Source organism: Vipera berus, assembly GCF_964194415.1.
Source record: "Vipera berus genome assembly, chromosome: 7".
In the NCBI taxonomy this organism is placed as follows: Eukaryota; Metazoa; Chordata; class Lepidosauria; order Squamata; family Viperidae; genus Vipera; species Vipera berus.
The window spans coordinates 76,339,854-76,357,544 of record NC_138209.1 but is presented as its reverse complement, the minus strand read 5'-3'; the positions used below and the strand labels follow the sequence as shown (position 1 = coordinate 76,357,544).

The 17,691-nt window shown below is 44.1% G+C and overlaps 1 protein-coding gene and 1 long non-coding RNA gene across 4 annotated transcripts in view; one reads left to right on the top strand and one right to left on the bottom strand.

The window, feature by feature from the left end:
* Positions 1-17,691, top strand: part of SMIM14 (small integral membrane protein 14) — a 46,228-nt gene that overhangs the window by 15,930 nt on the left and 12,607 nt on the right. For both annotated transcript variants that reach the window (XM_081332895.1, XM_081332894.1), the window contains exons 2-3: positions 7,921-8,026; positions 16,368-16,416. In XM_081332895.1, the coding sequence (XP_081189021.1) occupies positions 7,952-8,026; positions 16,368-16,416 (124 nt within the window). In that variant the 5' untranslated portion in view covers positions 7,921-7,951. The remainder of the gene's footprint in view (positions 1-7,920; positions 8,027-16,367; positions 16,417-17,691) is intronic.
* Positions 1,837-17,691, bottom strand: part of LOC308671001 — a 23,972-nt gene continuing 8,117 nt past the window's right edge. The window contains exon 4 of one of the 2 annotated variants that reach the window (XR_014027127.1): positions 1,837-2,252. This is a non-coding gene — a long non-coding RNA (uncharacterized lncRNA). Of the gene's footprint in view, positions 2,253-11,298; positions 12,874-17,691 lie in introns of those variants that run through there. The other variant, XR_014027128.1, reaches the window with a different exon arrangement.

Genomic DNA, 17,691 nt, shown 5'->3' with positions numbered 1-17,691 from the left:
GTGTTCCACTTTGAGAGCGGGCAACTAAACTTCATTTTCGATGTGTGCCGTTGTGCCCACAGTAAAAAAAAAAATGACAGTACAGGTTATCTTTGTGCCTGAACAATTTTGAACCTCAGATTTATTTATTTTTTGGTCTCCTGGGACTTCTGAAATGTCCTCCTGTTTATTGTTGCTTAAAAAAACACACACACACCCAAACTCAAGTCTAAAGTTGCAGAGGTTCAACAGGGCCAATTGTGAAGTTTCTGGGCTGTAGCCAAAAGCAGCTCACCGACTCTCCGGGATGACCAGTGAAGCATTTTTCCTGCCTGCTTTCCTTTTAATAATTCGCCAGACGCTTTGACATGCTGAAAGGTTTTCAAGAATAGATAGGAACAGATCCAGAAAATTTAAAATCCCTCTGATCAGAAATGGACCTGTTTTTCTTTCTTTGTTTATTATTTTGCCTTGAATTTTATCCTATCCTTTCCTACCTTTCTCATTCCGATTTGGCTGTTTGTTCCTCTTAATTCCCATTTTATTTTATTCCTGGGGGGAGGGGAAAAAGTACTTTTCCTATTTTTAGCTAGGTAAGGGGCATTCTTTCCCTCTGGATGACTGGAATTAACATATGATAAAAGGTCCCTTTGGAACTGGTTTCAGGAAATGCTAACAGTTATAGGTTGGTTTTTTAAAAAAAAAACCAGTATAACCAGTTGGAAGGGATGGGAAAGAATGATTAGCGCATAGTGTGCACTTGAGGAAGAAAGATGAAAAAAAAGAGCTTTGCGGCATGTTATTGGGAACTGTCCTCCTGTAAATAAATACCTATGACATTAAAAAGTTATTTCTTTTCAGATTTTTTTTTTGGAACCAAAAAAATAATTTCCTTCTCTCGACTACGACCTGCAGGAATTGTCTTATGGGGACACATCTGGATGTGTATGTGCACATGTGGCAGAGAAATGGACAGATACCTTAAAAATTGACCATTATTTTGGTCTTGCTCTTGATGACACTTTTTGGGGGGGAGGTGGATAGAAAAGGAAGATTTTATTGCAAAGGGCGGTGTATTCAGCTCTATAACGCATACAATTGTTACGTGTCTTCAAATGCAAATTGAGTCTAACTTCTTTTTTTATTAAAACGTTTTACAGATACATTTTAAACATAAAAAACCCCTCCCTCTCCCCCCCTCCCGACTTCCCAGAGCAAATACAGGGTATTGACCGTAACAGTCTTAAACTATAATATGCAAACTGACTATAATAACACTTTGAGTCCTATCGCACTATAACTCTCCTTAAAAATAGCTAAATAATAACAAATCTTCTAAATCTAATACTCATTCAAATGCTAAATGAAACTTTTTGGTCCCATATTTATTCTGGATATAATCAATCCATCTTCTCCATTCCAAAATATATCTTTGTTGCGAATGGTCTTTCAAATATGCTGCGATTTTCGCCATTTCTGCCAGGTTCGAAACTTTTAAAGTCCATTCTTCTATAGTAGGCAAATCCTCCTTTTTCCAATATTGCACTACCAAAAGTATTGCTGCCATTATTAAATTCAACATCAATTTAGTTTCTATAGCAGTAGAGTCAATAGTAATACCCAGCAAAAATAATAGTGGAGAAAATTTTATCTTTTTCTTAAATATCTTCTGCATATTCCACCAAATTTTAATCCAAAAAGCTTTAACTTTTTTACAAGTCCACCATATGTGGACCTTAAAGATTGACCATTATTTTGGTCTTGCTCTTGATGACACTTTTTTGGGGGGGAGGTGGTTAGAAGAGGAAGATTTTATTGCAAAGGGCGGTGTATTCAACTCTATAACTTCTTCTTTTTTTTAAAAAAAAAAGTCCAGTTAGTAATTGTGACTGGGGATAAATTAGCCAAAGAACACACACAGGTCATTTAAGAAGAGGCCTTTCGTACATCTTGAATTGGTGGGACGTCTGTCTGCAGGGCCTAAAAATGAAAAAGATCTTCAGATCTATTCATGCTAACGCTTGCTAGGTGGGAAACTCTTTTGAACCTTTTTGTTCTGAGTAAAATCTTGTCTGCTTTTGTAACTGGAGGTTCTAGTTTCTGCAAGGGATCTTACCTGCACAGCCCAAGAAGTTGAAGGATATCAAAGGCAGAAAGCCCGATACGGGAGCGTGATAGGCAGATGAACGGACTCTTGATGTGCGGCTGGTGGGAAGATAGTTTGGTTCTTTTAAGATATTTTGAAATCCTCCTCCTGTAAACAGATGTGAAGCCTGAGGAAAGCAGGGGGAAAATAGAATATTTAATGGGGGGAGGATTTTTCTCTGTTATTTTTCCACACACACCCCCTCCAAACATGCCAGACTTCGTAGCCATATGCCACAGGCTACAACTGCTAGCAATGCAGAACGGTGCCGATAGAAGAGAATACTTATAATTCAGGGTTGAACTGTGTGGAAATGGCTCAACAGATAAGGATGTTCGATTCTTAAGAGAGTTCTAGCCTTAGAAGCCCTATATTTCATATCTTTACATTGTGCTTGGGCTTGTAGAACTGCATCTTTAAGGGCCACTTTTTAAAAATAAAACTTTTTTTTCTCCGCCAACATTGTCACAGGCTTAGTGACGCGCTCTTAATATTTATTTCTTGATATCTCACTTGAATTGTTGTCATCAATAACTCGGGCCTCGCATGTCTGCTACTCCTTCCTTCTCCTGTTTTCCCCATCCCGTAATCCTCTGAGGCTAATTGGTCTGAGAGAGAAGGAGCTAGTAGCCCGAAGCCACTCGGATAGCTTTCACGCCTCAAGTGGGACTAAAATCCACAATCTCATGGGATCAGAATCTCCCAGTTTTTAGGCCAGCGCCTTAATCACTAGACCAGGGGTGGGGAACCTTGGCTCGTTTGTGACTCATGGACTTCAACTCCCAGAATTCCTGAGCCAGCACGGGGGAAACTTTGGCCCCTTCACGACTCGTGGACTTCAACTCCCAGAATTCCTGAGCCAGCACGGGGGAAACTTTGGCCCCTTCACGACTCGTGGACTTCAACTCCCAGAATTCCTGAGCCAGCACGGGGGAAACTTTGGCCCCTTCACGACTCGTGGACTTCAACTCCCAGAATTCCTGAGCCAGCATGGGGGAACTTTGGCCCCTTCACGACTCGTGGACTTCAACTCCCAGAATTCCTGAGCCAGCATGGGGGAAACTTTGGCCCCTTCGTGACTCGTGGACTTCAACTCCCAGAATTCCTGAGCCAGCATGGGGGAAACTTTGGCCCCTTCACGACTCGTGGACTTCAACTCCCAGAATCCCTGAGCCAGCATGGGGGAAACTCTGGCCCCTTCACGACTCGTGGACTTCAACTCCCAGAATCCCTGAGCCAGCATGGGGAAAACTTTGGCCCCTTCACGACTCGTGGACTTCAACTCCCAGAATTCCTGAGCCAGCATGGGGGAAACTTTGGCCCCTTCACGACTCGTGGACTTCCACTCCCAGAATCCCTGAGCCAGCATGGGGGAAACTCTGGCCCCTTCACGACTCGTGGACTTCCACTCCCAGAATTCCTGAGCCAGCATGGGGGAAACTTTGGCCCCTTCACGACTCGTGGACTTCAACTCCCAGAATCCCTGAGCCAGCATGGGGGAAACTCTGGCCCCTTCACGACTCGTGGACTTCAACTCCCAGAATCCCTGAGCCAGCATGGGGAAAACTTTGGCCCCTTCACGACTCGTGGACTTCAACTCCCAGAATTCCTGAGCCAGCATGGGGGAAACTTTGGCCCCTTCATGACTCGTGGACTTCAACTCCCAGAATTCCTGATCCAGCATGGGGGAAACTTTGGCCCCTTCACGACTCGTGGACTTCAACTCCCAGAATTCCTGAGCCAGCATGGGGGAAACTCTGGCCCCTTCACGACTCGTGGACTTCCACTCCCAGAATCCCTGAGCCAGCATGGGGAAAACTTTGGCCCCTTCACGACTCGTGGACTTCAACTCCCAGAATCCCTGAGCCAGCATGGGGGAAACTCTGGCCCCTTCACGACTCGTGGACTTCCACTCCCAGAATCCCTGAGCCAGCATGGGGAAAACTTTGGCCCCTTCATGACTCGTGGACTTCAACTCCCAGAATTCCTGAGCCAGCATGGGGGAAACTTTGGCCCCTTCATGACTCGTGGACTTCAACTCCCAGAATTCCTGATCCAGCATGGGGGAAACTTTGGCCCCTTCGTGACTTGTGGACTTCAACTCCCAGAATCCCTGAGCCAGCATGGGGGAAACTTTGGCCCTTTCACGACTCGTGGACTTCAACTCCCAGAATTCCTGAGCCAGCCCTAAGCCCCATCCTAATTGCTGCATTTTATTTCCCACCCCCACCCCCACCCCCCCAAAAAAATCTCCTATGTGCCTTGCTGATTGGCTTTGATGAAATCAAGGACAGAAAGGTAGTGGGCAACCTATGATAATCCAAATTCTATCCCAGGCTTTGATTGGCAAGGTCAGGACAAACCTTGAATTCTTTCAGTGGTGCAGCAGTAATATGGGTGGAATGAAAACTCTTGTCGGTCCATAATTGCCACCCGATATAAATACATTTTTGTCCACTGCACTGCGCAAGGTATTAAAACCTAAGCCGCACCGTGGGACAGCTTTGCCCCGTAACCCGGTAATTTGCATTGTCTTACCATAACAGACTGTTTTTGATGAAAGTTTGTTCTGTCTTACGAGAAATGTCTCATTTCCTACTTTCACCAATATATTTAGCAGCGGTGCTATGTAATATATGCAAAACCAACGTCCATTTCAAGACAGAGCTGCCGACAATGTTTCATTAATTTAGGACAGTTAGTGATTTTCAGTTAGGGCTGTCTGTGCCAAGCAGAACAGCTTACGTGTTAATCAAGATACAGTTTGTGTTCTTACCCTTCAGCATACATGGGATGTTACTGGCTTAGTTCCTCAATTTGATGATGATGATGATGATGATGATGATGATGATGATAATTTATTTATTTATTTATTTATATTTATTAAATTTTTATACCGCCCTTCTCCCGAAGGACTCAGGGCGGTGTACAGGGCAATAAATATCAAAGTGTAAATAATGAATTTGGAGGTCATCTAGTCCAACCCCCTGCTCAGGTAGGAAACCCTATACCCTTTCAGACAAATGGCTGTCCGGTCTCTTCTTAAAAACTTCCAGAGTTGGAGCATTCATAACCTCTGGAGGCAAGTTATTCCACTGAATAATAACAACAATAATTATAATAAAAGTTGGAAGGGACCTTGGAGGTCATCTAGTCCAACCCCCTGCTCAGGCAGGAAACCCTATACCATTTCAGACAAATGGCTGTCCAGTCTCTTCTTAAAAACCTCCAGTGATGGAGCACCCCCATCTTCTGGAGGCAAGGAGTTCTACTGGTTACTTGTTCTAACTGTCAGGAAGTTTCTCCTTAGTTCCAGGTTGCTTCTCTCCTTGACTAGTTTCCATCCGTTGCTGCTTCTCCTGCCTTTGTATAATTTGTATAATCAGGTCTGATCTATTGTGATTCTTTCTTTAATACGATGGAGGACGAGCCTCCATCGTATTAAAGGTGGTCTAAAGACTACAGGTGGTCCTCGGCACAGGGCCATCATTGAGCCCCCAAATTGCTGTTGCTAAGGGCGACAGCTGTGAAGTGAATTTTGCCCCTTTTTACGACCTCCCTTGTCACGGCTGTTAAGGGAATCACTGCTGTTGTTAAGTTAGTAACACAGCTGTTAAATGAATCTGGCTTCCCTCCTCGTCTTTGCTCGTTGGAAAGTCGCAAAAGTGGATCACGTGATCCCGGGGACAGCGCGACTGTCATAAGTACGAGTCATTTGCCAAGCCTCTGAATTTGGATCAAATGACCACGGGGATGCTGCAACGGTCGTAAGTGTGAAAAACGGCCAGAAGTCACTTTTCCCACTTCTGTTGTGTGTTTGAAGGGTCACTAAACGAACTATTGTAAGTGGAGGACGACCCATATAGACCTTAGCACTGTATTCGCTGCTGAAATAATTTAAAAAGCTGCTCTTAATCGCCCAAAAGTTGACCCACTTGTTTAACTCATGCTAGAGTCTTGCTGTTTTGAAACCGTAGGAGTTTGCCCGTTACAAATATAGATGGTCCTCTACTGATGACCACGACAGAGCCCCAAATTTCCGTCGCTAAGCGAGATAGCTATTAAGGGAGTTTCGTCCCATTTTACGACCTTCCTTGCCACAATTGTTAAGTTGTTAAGTAACATGGTTAAGTCAATCAGGCTTTCCCCCGTGGACTTCTGCTTGTCAGAAGGTCGCAAAAGGGGGGAGTCACGTGACCTCAGGCGGGGGCGACTGTCATAAATATGAACCTGTGGCCAAGCGTCCGAATTTTGATCACGCGCGACCGCTGGGACGCTGCGAGGGTCATGTCTGAAAAGGGGTCATTTAAGTCACTTTTTCCAGTGCTGCTGTAACTTCAAACAGTCATTAAATGAACGGTTGCAAATCAAGGCTTACCTGCAATGGTGTTGAGCACAAAATGACTTTTGCAACTAAGAATTGGCTGGGAAAATCCGTGCGATTAATTATTGCACAATAAAAAATGGCCACGTTCCATTTTGTATTTACCTTAATTCCTTTGTTTTATACTTGTTAAACAGGTGTGGCAGGAAACGGCCGGTAAAGAGCCAGGATTTTGTTGTTTGTTAGACTCTAAAGTAGGATTCCTTAAATAGCGACATCCTGAAAGTAACGTTATGTTCTTTTGTAGTTTGCAGAAGGCATGTTGCTTGCCTGTACTTTTTCTAATATCTTGCTGAAGCCTCCGCTACCGGCGTAAAATCAGGCATTGGCTATTCCTTAGCAAACTCCCATGGAAAAAGCACAGCTTACAGGAATAAAATACAGATTTTATTTGTATTTTATTTATTTGTATCCCGGCCTTCTCTGCAGTGGCTAAGCCTAACCCTTTGGAACATCATTCCTTTGGGAATCAAGTTGACCTCCCCCTTCCTTTTCTGAAATGCATGAAGATATGGTTCTGTCCGTAGGTTTGGGGACCGCAGGTTGATTCCGAGAGGATCAAAGGACTTGTATTATTGTATTTTGTCACTGCCGGGGTGTGTGTGTGGGTTTTGTTGCTGATCTTTAATGCTTCACACCACCCAGATGCACCGTGTGCAAGTGGGGCAGTCAGAGAGCCAGTTTGGACTAGGGGTTAAGGCACTAGACTAGAAAGCAAGAGACTGTTAGCTCTAGTCCCACTTTAGACATGAAAGACGGTGAGTTCTAGTCTCTCCTTAAGCCTGAAGACCAGCTGTGTAACTTTGGGCTAATCACCAGGAGAAAGTGAGTTCTAGTCCCACCTTAAGACTGAAAGCCAGCTGGGTGACTTTGGGCTAATCACCAGGAAACGGTGAGTTCTAGTCTCTCCTTAAGCCTGAAAGCCAGCTGTGTAACTTTGAGCTAATCACCAGGAGACGGTGAGTTCTAGTCCCTCCTTAAGACTGAAAACCAGCTGGGTGACTTTGGCTAATTGTCAGGAGACGGTGAGTTCTAGTCTCTCCTTAAGCCTGAAGACCAGCTGTGTAACTTTGGGCTAATCACCAGGAGACGGTGAGTTCTAGTCCCACTTTAAGACTGAAAGCCAGCTGGGTGACTTTGAGCTAATCACCAGGAGACGGTGAGTTCTAGTCCTGCCTTAGCCATGAAAGCCAGCTGGGTGACCTTGGGCCAGTCCTCCTCTCTCAGCCCATCCCACCTCACAAGGTTGTTGTTATGGGGAAAAATAAAGGGAAAGGTGTTTGGGATGCGTTTGCCGCCTTGAGTTATTTGTGAAAACAGCACAGGCAGGATACAAGCACACGAACGAATAAAAACAGATAGAAAACCCTCGAATAAAGAAATAAACACAGCCACTTTTGTTTCTCTCTAGGGTCCATTAACGCTCCGGGTCCATCCACAACATGGCGGAAGGCGGCTTCGACCCCTGTGAGTGTATTTGCGCGCATGAGCACGCCATGAGGAAGTTGATCGATCTGGTAAGAAGAATCGGCGGGGGCGGGGAGGGAACGATATTCTTGCTCTTTGGAGTTGGCTGCTTTGAAGAGCCTTCCGATCAAATCAGAGCAGATTTTCCACCCGATGCAGTAAAATGCAAATAACAAGATGTTCGGAAGATTCCTCCCACCTTCCCGCACGGATGAAGGAAAAGAGGGATAGAGGGGGAAAAATAAGACATCCATCTGCTCTAGTTCTATATCCCGTGTTTCCCCGAAAATAAGACCGGGTCTTATATTAATTCTTGCTCCAAGAGACGCCTTAGGGCTTATACTCGGGGAAATACGGTACTAGACGTGTCCATCTGGCTGACGATCTGGGGCTTATTTTGGGGGTGGGGCTTATATTACGAGCATCCTGGAAAAAAATCATGCTAGGCGCAGGGGTAGGCAACCTCGGCTCTTTTATGACTCATGGACTTCAACTCCCAGAATTCCTGAGCCAGCATGGCTGGCTCAGGAATTCTGGGAGTTGAAGTCCATGAGTCATAAAAGAGTGGGATCTTATTTTGGAGGAAACACGGTGGATATCTAGAAGCCCTACCTCCCCCAGCTATCAAAGGAAGGAGGTTTTCAGCTAGGGGTGGTCTCCGACTTACGACCCCAATTTAGCCCAAAATTTCTCTTGCTAAGCGAGGCAGTTGTTCAGTGGATCTTGTCCCAATTTTACGACCTGCCTTTTCACAGCTGTTAAGTGAACCCACTTCAATGGTTAAGTTAGCAACACGGTTGTCGGGCGAATCTGAAGATGTTTCGCTTCCCATCCCAGAAGCTTCTTCAGCTCCGACGGGATGGTGGGGAATGGAAAGATTTATACTCCTTGCAGAGAGCTGGTCCTTGGCCTCCTTTCAGAGAGTCGTTGAGTCTTTTAAGGAACTGGCTTCAAAGAAGAACAAAGTCCAGTTGCCTCCTGAAAAAAAGCACCTTTGGGACAACCGTGATCTGGATGACTGAGAATCTCCGTAGCCATTGAAATTATCTAGTGCTTCCCAGTTTTATTCACCGTTCTACATCGACCTGGTACGAAGCATCAGCTCAAAATGATCCAATGGTTAATGCGGCGCAGGGGAGTGCCAGTTTGCTGGCGGCATCCTTATTTTTCCACCACTCAGCTTTTGAACTGCTTCCAACAATAATACCTATCTATATTTTGTTTAGAAAAAAAGCGCAAACAAACTGCGGCAATCGCAATCTGTCCGTTTCAAGAGAAACCGGATTTTAAAAATAACAATACTGTAAACCTAGCTAGGAATTTACCTTAAGATTAGGTTACGTTTTTGCGCGGTGTTGTTTTTCCATATTTATTGGTGGGGTTTTTTTTGTGTGTGTAAATTATAGAATTAAGATATTTAAATCTCAGCGTGCCTTCTTTCTTTTAGACTGGGTGCATGGAATTACCTCTGAGTAATTCGAGTAATGTAACTCTGAGGTTCTTCCTGAAAACGAGACGTTTAAGGCAGGCCCTACACCGCGGTTGTTTTAAAGTTGCTGCCTGTGAGTTGAAGAGCACCGTCCTTTCCGCTTTCACGACTTTTTGAAGTTTAAAAAAGGGGGTTCCCATTTTAAGTTTACTTTTTTTTTTAAAGTAAAGTTTTATTTTTTTAATCTCTTTATAACAGGGGTCCCCCATCCCCCCACCCCGGGCCGTGGCCTGTTTGAAAGCGGGCCACGGAGCTATGGGCAAACATGACGTGCAAAGGTCCACTTGCACAAGTGGAAGGGCTCGCACTACTAGAGCTATGTGTACATACGTGTGCCTGCCATTCCACCCCCCCCTCCCCACACACACACACCCCTGGCACTGGGCTGGGTTGGCAAAGTGGAAAGGTTGGGGACTGCTGTCTTACAAGATTGGCTTTTCTCCAAAGGAGGGTTGTTTTTTTTAAGCGAGAGGGATCTTGGAATCCTAGTGGACCATCGCTTAAATAGGAGCCAGCCGCGTGCTGCACTCGCCAAAAAAGCCAACACAATCCTAGGCTGCATTAAGAGAGGGATAGAATCAAGATCACGTCAAGTGTTAATACTACTTTACAACGCCTTGGTAGGGCCACACTTGGAATTCTGCATCCAGTTTTGGTCACCACGATGTAAAAAAGATGTCGAGACTCTAGAAAGAGTGCAGAGAAGAGTAACAAAGATGATCGGGGGACTGGAGGCTAAAACAGATGAGGAACGGATGCTGGAATTGGATATGTCTAGTAGTTTAATAAAGAGAAGGACCAGGGGTGACAGGATAGCAAGACTTCCAGTATCTCAGGGGCTACCCCAAAGAAGAGGGAGTCAAGCTATTCTCCAAAGCGCCCGAAGGCAGACAAGAAGTAATGCGTGGAAACTTAACCAAGGAGAGAAGCAACCTGGAACTCAGGAGAAACTTCCTGACAGTTAGAACAATTAACCAGTGGAACAACCTGCCTCCAGAAGCGGTGAATGCTCCATCACTGGAGGTTTTTAAGAAGAGACTGGACAGCCATTTGTCTGAAAAGGTAGAGGGTTTCCTGCCGGACTAGATGACCTCCAAGGTCCCTTCCAACTATTATTATTGTTGCTGCTGCTGCTCCTATTATTATTATTCACATCTATATACTGCTTAGCTAGGAGGTTGCATTATAGAAACAGTTCCATTCGATCTCTAGAAAGGCAGCCCAGGGCCTGACACCCTTTTTTACACGCTGAGATTAGGAAGGCAAATGTCCATTGAGACACTTCTGGTAGGTAGTAGGGTGCACTGGGAACTACCAAGCAACTACCCCTACCCCCCCCCCCGCCCCCCAAAAGTAGGAAACAAGTTTAGGGCGCGATGAGATTTTTGTTTTTCTTCTAGGGGAGGAGATACGAGTCCTCCAGCCTTTTGCAGCTGAGCTGTTCCGCTCCGATGGTCTTACTAGTTCCTGAAATTTTATATGAAACTTTTGAAAAGTGAAATGAAGCAGTGAGGTTTTTTTTTCACGGAAGCTGTAGTCGTTACGCTTCGGGGATTCAGGGGACTTCTCCCTTACTTGCTGTAACTCTCTCATTCCTACACCTGGAACAATTGTTCGCAAACCTCCTCCACCATTTTCAGGAGTCCTAGCGTCGTGACAGGTTTATTTTGCTCAGATGTGATCTGAGCCTTGGTGGAGCAGTGGGCTAATGCCTCCTTAAGTAACACCAGCTGCCTGCAATTAGTGCAGGTTCGCATCCCACCAGGCTCAAGGTTGACTCAGCCTTCCATCTTTCCGAGGTAGGTAAAATGAGGACCCAGATTGTTGGGGGCAATTAAGCTGACTTTGTAATAATGCCGCTTGGGGTGTGTGTGTGAAAGCCCTAACAAGCAGGCGTATACATAGAATGAAGGCTACTGCTAAGTTTGTAAAGACGCCCTGAGTCTTCGGAGAAGGGCGGGATATAAATGTAATAAAAATAAATAAATAAATAAAATAAAGAAAATCCAGGGGCTGCAACCTCTGTCTGTAGCCGGTGTTTGCAGAAGCGAGGAATGTATTTTTCTTCTGGGATAACTTGCATATTTTTTTACAGAATAGAAAGAGTTGGGAGGGCCCTTGGAGGTCATCTAGTCCAACCCCCTGCTCAGGCAGGAAACCCTATACCGTTTCAGAGAAATGTTGTCCAATCTCTTGTTAAAAACGTCCAGCGCTGGAACATTCACAACTTCTGGAGGCAAGTAGTTCCACTGGTTATTTGTTTTCACTGTCAGGAAGTTTCTCCTTAGTTCCAGGTTGCTTCTCTCCTTGATGAGTTTCCAACCGTTGCTTCTTGTCCACCCTTGGGCTGCTTTGTGGAGAAGTTTTTATGCCCTCTTTCCACGTGCTGAAAAAAAATAAATTAGAGGAAGATAGAAATTGGCTTTCATAAATCACACAAAATAAAGTGGGGTGGGAAATGGTAATCTTTGATCGTGTTAGTATTTTTGGGATAGCAAAAGTCCACGCAACACAATTTGGTGTTCCCGTAGGAATTATATGTTCTCAGAGCTGCTACAGCCACCAAGAAGCCTTGAGATTTAATTTTCAGCAAGCACTGATGACGTTACCTAGTTGGGTAATGAAACGTCTATAACAAAACAAGCTCAGTGAGATCCAAGGATCCTTCATTTCCATCCTGAGCTACAAATATTCTCCTTTATTGGTAAAAAGTAAAGGTTCCCCCGCACATGCGTGCTAGTCGTTTCCGACTCTAGGGGCCGGTGCTCATCTCCGTTTCAAAGCCGAAGAGCCAGCGCTTGTCCGAGGACGTCTCCGTGGTCATATGGTTGGCATGACTGGACACCAAAAGCGCACGGAACGCTGTTACCTTCCCACCGGAGTGGTCCCTATTTTTCTACTTGCATTTTTTACGTGCTTTCGAACTGCTAGGTTGGCAGAAGCTGGGATGAGTAACAGGCGCTCACTCTACTAAGCGGCACTCGGGATTCGACCCGCCAAACTGCCGATCTTCTGATCGACAAGCTCAGCGTCCTAACCCACTGAGCCACCACGTCCCTTTCCTTTATTATTGGCCACTAAATGAATTGTTGTGTCTTTGTCACAAGTCCGTCAGGGGGAAGCCCGTGAGTTCAAATCCCGCTTGCCGCTTTGTTATTTCAACTTTGCAACCTATTTCTTTTTTTTCCCCAAGGTGATATTCCTTACCTTGATGGAGTTGGCGTGGCGGCCTAGAGGTGGAGCTCTCGCCTCACGATCAGCAGGCCGTGAGTTCAATCCTTGGTCCCGGGAGATATTTCTCTCCCTGGCTGCCAAGAGTAATTGTCTGCAGATGAACTCCCGGCAGTAAACGCTCAGCTCCAATCTGTCACGCCCTAACCCCACCCTGAAGCAAGGGGATTGCATAGTCTTTAAGAGAAAAAACAAATCCAAAATTCCTTACTGTCAGAATCCATTTATATTTCGTTTCTAACTCTCTTTCTGTGCAAACCCAAATCTCTCTCTCTCTCTCTCTCTCTCTCTCTCTCTCTCTCTCCCTCTCTCTCTCTCTCTCTCTCTCTCTCTCTCTCTCACACACACACACACACACACACACACACACACACACAACCTTGGATTCTGCCATTCCCAAGGAAGAAGGGAAATAAACATGTTTTCAATCTCTGCTGTGCTAAACTTCAGAAATTCTTGGAATGTCCTTGCATGTTCTCCAAACGTAAGAATGCAAGCATGTAAATGATTCTGAGCTATAGAATCCCGAATGTGGCGAGTTTTTCTCTGGAAAAGCTATATTTTTACACTAAGAAGCTATTAACAGAGGAAGAGAATCAAGATCCCGTGAAGTGTTAATACCACTTTACAAGGCCTTGGTAAGGCCACCCTTGGAATGCTGCATCCAATTTTGGTCACCACGCTGTAAAAAAGATGCTGAGACTCTGGAAAGAGTGCAGAGAAGAGCAGCAAAGAGGATCAGGGGACTGGAGGCTAAAACATATGAAGAACGGTTGCTGGAATTGGGTCTGTCTAGTTTAATGAAGAGAAGGACGAGGGGGGACATGATAGCAGTCTTCCAATATCTCAGGGGCTGCCCCAAAGAAGAGGGAGTCAAGCTATTCTCCAAAGCGCCTGAAGGCAGGGCGAGAAGCAACGGATGGAAACTTAACCAAGGAGAGAAGCAACCTAGGAGGAACTTCCTGACAGTTAGAACGATTAACCGGTGGAACCACCTGCCTCCAGAAGCTGTGAATGCTCCATCCCTGGAAGTGTTTAAGAAGAGACTGGGCAGCCATTTGTCTGAAATGGTATAGGGTTTCCTGCCTGGGCAGAGGGTTGGACTAGATGACCTCCAAGGTCCCTTCCAACATCATCATCATCATCATCATTATTATTATTATTATTATTATTATTATTATTATTATTATCACGAGGTTTGCTAAAGACTTTTCCAAGTGATGGTGCTGCTCTTTCAAAAGACGGGCCCACCGTCTCCAATCTTAATATATAGTCACTGTGTCTTACTTTGATTTAATTTCAGCTGGCTAATTCCGAAGAGCACAATTGGGATTCTTCCTGATGGTGGTGAGGATGGAATTAAGAATCAGAGTGTAATAAATGAAAGGAGCTCTCTAAGAGAGTTTGCTAATGCAGCCATATGGTTTTCCATCAGCTTAAATTTATGTTAATATTGCCCTCTTTTGTTTAAAAGAACAGAAAACCTACATACAGTAAGGTAGAAGCCTGTTTATGGACTCTTTAGAAGCAATAAAAAGTCAAGCTCCATTCCTGGGGATAGAATAGACACAAGTGTACAGGATTTTCTTGGTTGTATTTTTTCTTCCTTCCAACAGTAGAGAATTGCCGAGCATCTGAATTTTGATCACGTGACCACGGGGATGCTGCGACGGTCATTAAGTGTGAAAAATGGTCTTTGTAACTTTGGTCACTAAAATGGTGGTAAGGGGAGGACCACCTGGCTGAAAAATGAGTACTGTAAACCCCCCCCCCCACGTCAAAATAACTTATGTGCGGCCAGAATTTGAAAATTACAGTAGCTGAGCAAAATGGTTCGGCTAAAATCAGCATAGGTGAGACGGATTGGGGTGAGTTGTAGGGGTGATAGCGAAATATAATTTTATCGTATTTTATCTATCTACACCTTCAATTGCCGTCTTTGGTTCTAGTTTCATTTTAGAAATGGAATTGTATCCCAATTTCATTTAAAACTGTGTTTTATTTCTGTTTTACTCTAAATCTGGGGTCTTGAAACTCGGCCCTTTTATGACTCATGGACTTCAACTCCCAGAATTCCTCAGCCAGCATGCCTGGCTGAGAAATTCTGGGAGTTGAAGTCCATGAGTCATAAAAGGGCCGAGTTTGAAGACCTCTGCTCTAAATTATATTTTAACCAATCCCATTCTAGATTGTTTTTACTGCATTTTAGTATAACGTGTGTTTGGAACTCTGCACCCACGGGCTAATCAATAAAGATTGTTATTAGGAGCACTCTCAAGCAGTGCAGGGTTTTGGACCCAGTTCACAAGAAACGATTGTGCTGTGTATAGGTCCTGTTTTGCCCTGGAACAGAATCGGTGTTAAGAGTTTTAGGAAGCACATATAAAGATACCATTAGTCCAATTCTGATTCGGAAACGGAATTAGTTAAAGATTGTATGATAAAGTGGGCACAAAATATTCAGGAACCAATTTCGTTGGACACTTGGGAGATAATTTGGGTCAGAAATGTTAAATTTACTCAGGCTCAAAACTTAAGAGAAAATTTTTATAAAATGTTTTATAGATGGCATCTGGATCCCAAGAAGTTGTCTAACATGTATCCTAATTTACAGTCTAAATGTTGGAGATGTGGTAGTTTAGAAGCCACCTATTTTCATATGTGGTGGACTTGTAGAAATATAAAAGCTTTTTGGATTAAAATTTGGTGGAACATTCAAAAGATTTTTAAGAGAAAGATAAAGTTTTCTCCGCAATTGTTTTTATTGGGTATTGTTGTAGATTGTGATGTTAAAGAAACTAATTTGATGTTGAATATGGTAACAGCAGCACGGTTACTGGTGGGACAATTTTGGAAGAAGGATAGTTTGCCTACTATAGAAGAATGGGTGTTTAAAGTTTCGAATCTTGCAGAAATGTCTAAGATTTCTGCTTACTTGAAAGATCATTCACAGGAAAGATATATTTCAGTTTGGAGGACATGGATAGATTATATTCAGAATAAATATGGGACTAAAAAGTTCCATTTAGCTTATGAGTAGATTTTAGAGGGATATTGTTATTGGTACTTTGTATGCAGTTATGTTAAAGGGGAGTTAAAGCATTTGGTTAATTGTATGAATTTGGTTATTGTATATTATGCATAATTTGTATTTAGAATATGATTATCATAACTATAATCCTGTATTTAGCTCTGGGAAGTGGGGGGGGAGTGGGCGGGTTTGGGGTGGGGGGATTTGGGGATGTATTGTAAAATCTTGTTTTTGTAAAACTCTTTAATAAAAAAAAAGATATCATCATTAGTGTTCCTAAAATTTCCCAATTATATATAGCAATAAACTTGCGTAGTTGCAGGGGGCAATTTATGGAGGCGTTGAGCTTTATTGGCCAATGTCAGCTTTTCTCTGAAATTTTTCTTTGGCTCTGCTGTGAATAGTGAGAAATTCTGAGGAATACCTACATTTCTGTGAGTGTCCACACTTCATGGGAACTTACGGGATAAGAGGCACCAGCCACCTTTTGCCGCAGGGCAGGCGATTACGACTGATGGCAGAAATGGATTTCTTATAAACGACATTTCACTCTCCGGTGTATTTTAATCTTTGGAGATTGTCCAACAAGCTTCAAAGCTGGTGAAATCTAATTAAACTCGTGTCGTTGTCTTCATTTCAGTTACGGCAATCTCAGTCCTACTGCACGGATACAGAATGTCTTCAGGAATGTAAGTAATTGGAAGGCGAGAATATTTACTATGAATAGAACTAAGGAGAAACTTCCTGACAGTTAGAACAATTAACCAGTGGAACAACCTGCCTCCAGAAGCGGTGAATGCTCCAACACTGGGAGTTTTTAAGAAGAGACTGGACAGCCATTTGTCTGAAATGGTATAGGGTTTCCTGCCTGAGCAGGGGGTTGGACTAGATGACCTCCAAGGTCCCTTCCAACTTTATTAGTATTATTAGTATTAGTATTTGTAGATGGTTACAATGTGAAACAATGATTGAAGAACAAATGCATTACACTAGCCAGTGTCACTAAGCCAAAATAAGTTAATCTGCGAATGCCACCTTTTGTCTTTCCTCTGTTCTGATTAACACAGGCATCTTCTTAATTAGTTATGATTACCGTATTTTTGGGCGTATAAGACGACCCCCCAACTTTTGAGATGATTTTCAAGATTTTTCGTCTTATACGCCAGAAAATCAGTGATCCCGGGAAGGCACGCCCTCCCCTCTCACTGTGGAGGAAGCAGGGCAGGCTGGCGTCTGGTGGGAGCCGGCAGGGCAGTCCTGCGCACACGCGCACTCCCCGGCTGCTCCTTAGCAGCTGGGGAGTGCGCGCGTGTGCAGGACTGCCCTGCCGGCTCCCGCCCGCCGCTCTTCCCTCTTGAGGCAGCATCGCTCCCTGGCTCCTAAGGAGTCCTCGGGGGTGCTGCCTCAAGAGGGAAGAGCGTCAGGCGGGAGCCGGCAGGGCAGTCCTGCACACGCGCGCACTCCCCAGCTGCTAAGGAGCAGCCGGGGAGTGCGCGCGTGCACAGGACTGCCCTGCCGGCTCCCACCAGACGCCAGACGCTGATTTTCTGGCGTATAAGATGACTGGGCGTATAAGACGACCCCCCAACTTTTGAGGTGATTTTCATGGGTTAAAAAGTCGTCTTATACGCCGGAAAATACGGTAATCTGAAGGGGGGAGAAATACATTGATGTTTGTATCATATAACAGCATCTTAAGCAAAGATTTTGAAACTGGGTTTGTTTCTTGGTTGGTTCCAAGATATCAATCACAACCTTTACCGGTTGGTAAATGTAACCAGAATAATCAGTTATGATTATTGTAACAATAAATTATGGCGATAGAGTTGGAGATTGTGCTAATTGTGGCCATAATTGTAATACATTATAGTGGTTGCCAGAATAAATTTTCATAGAATGATAATTTGGTTGTACATCGTGCTAATTGTGATAATAAGTTATAATAAAGTAGATTATCGTAAGAT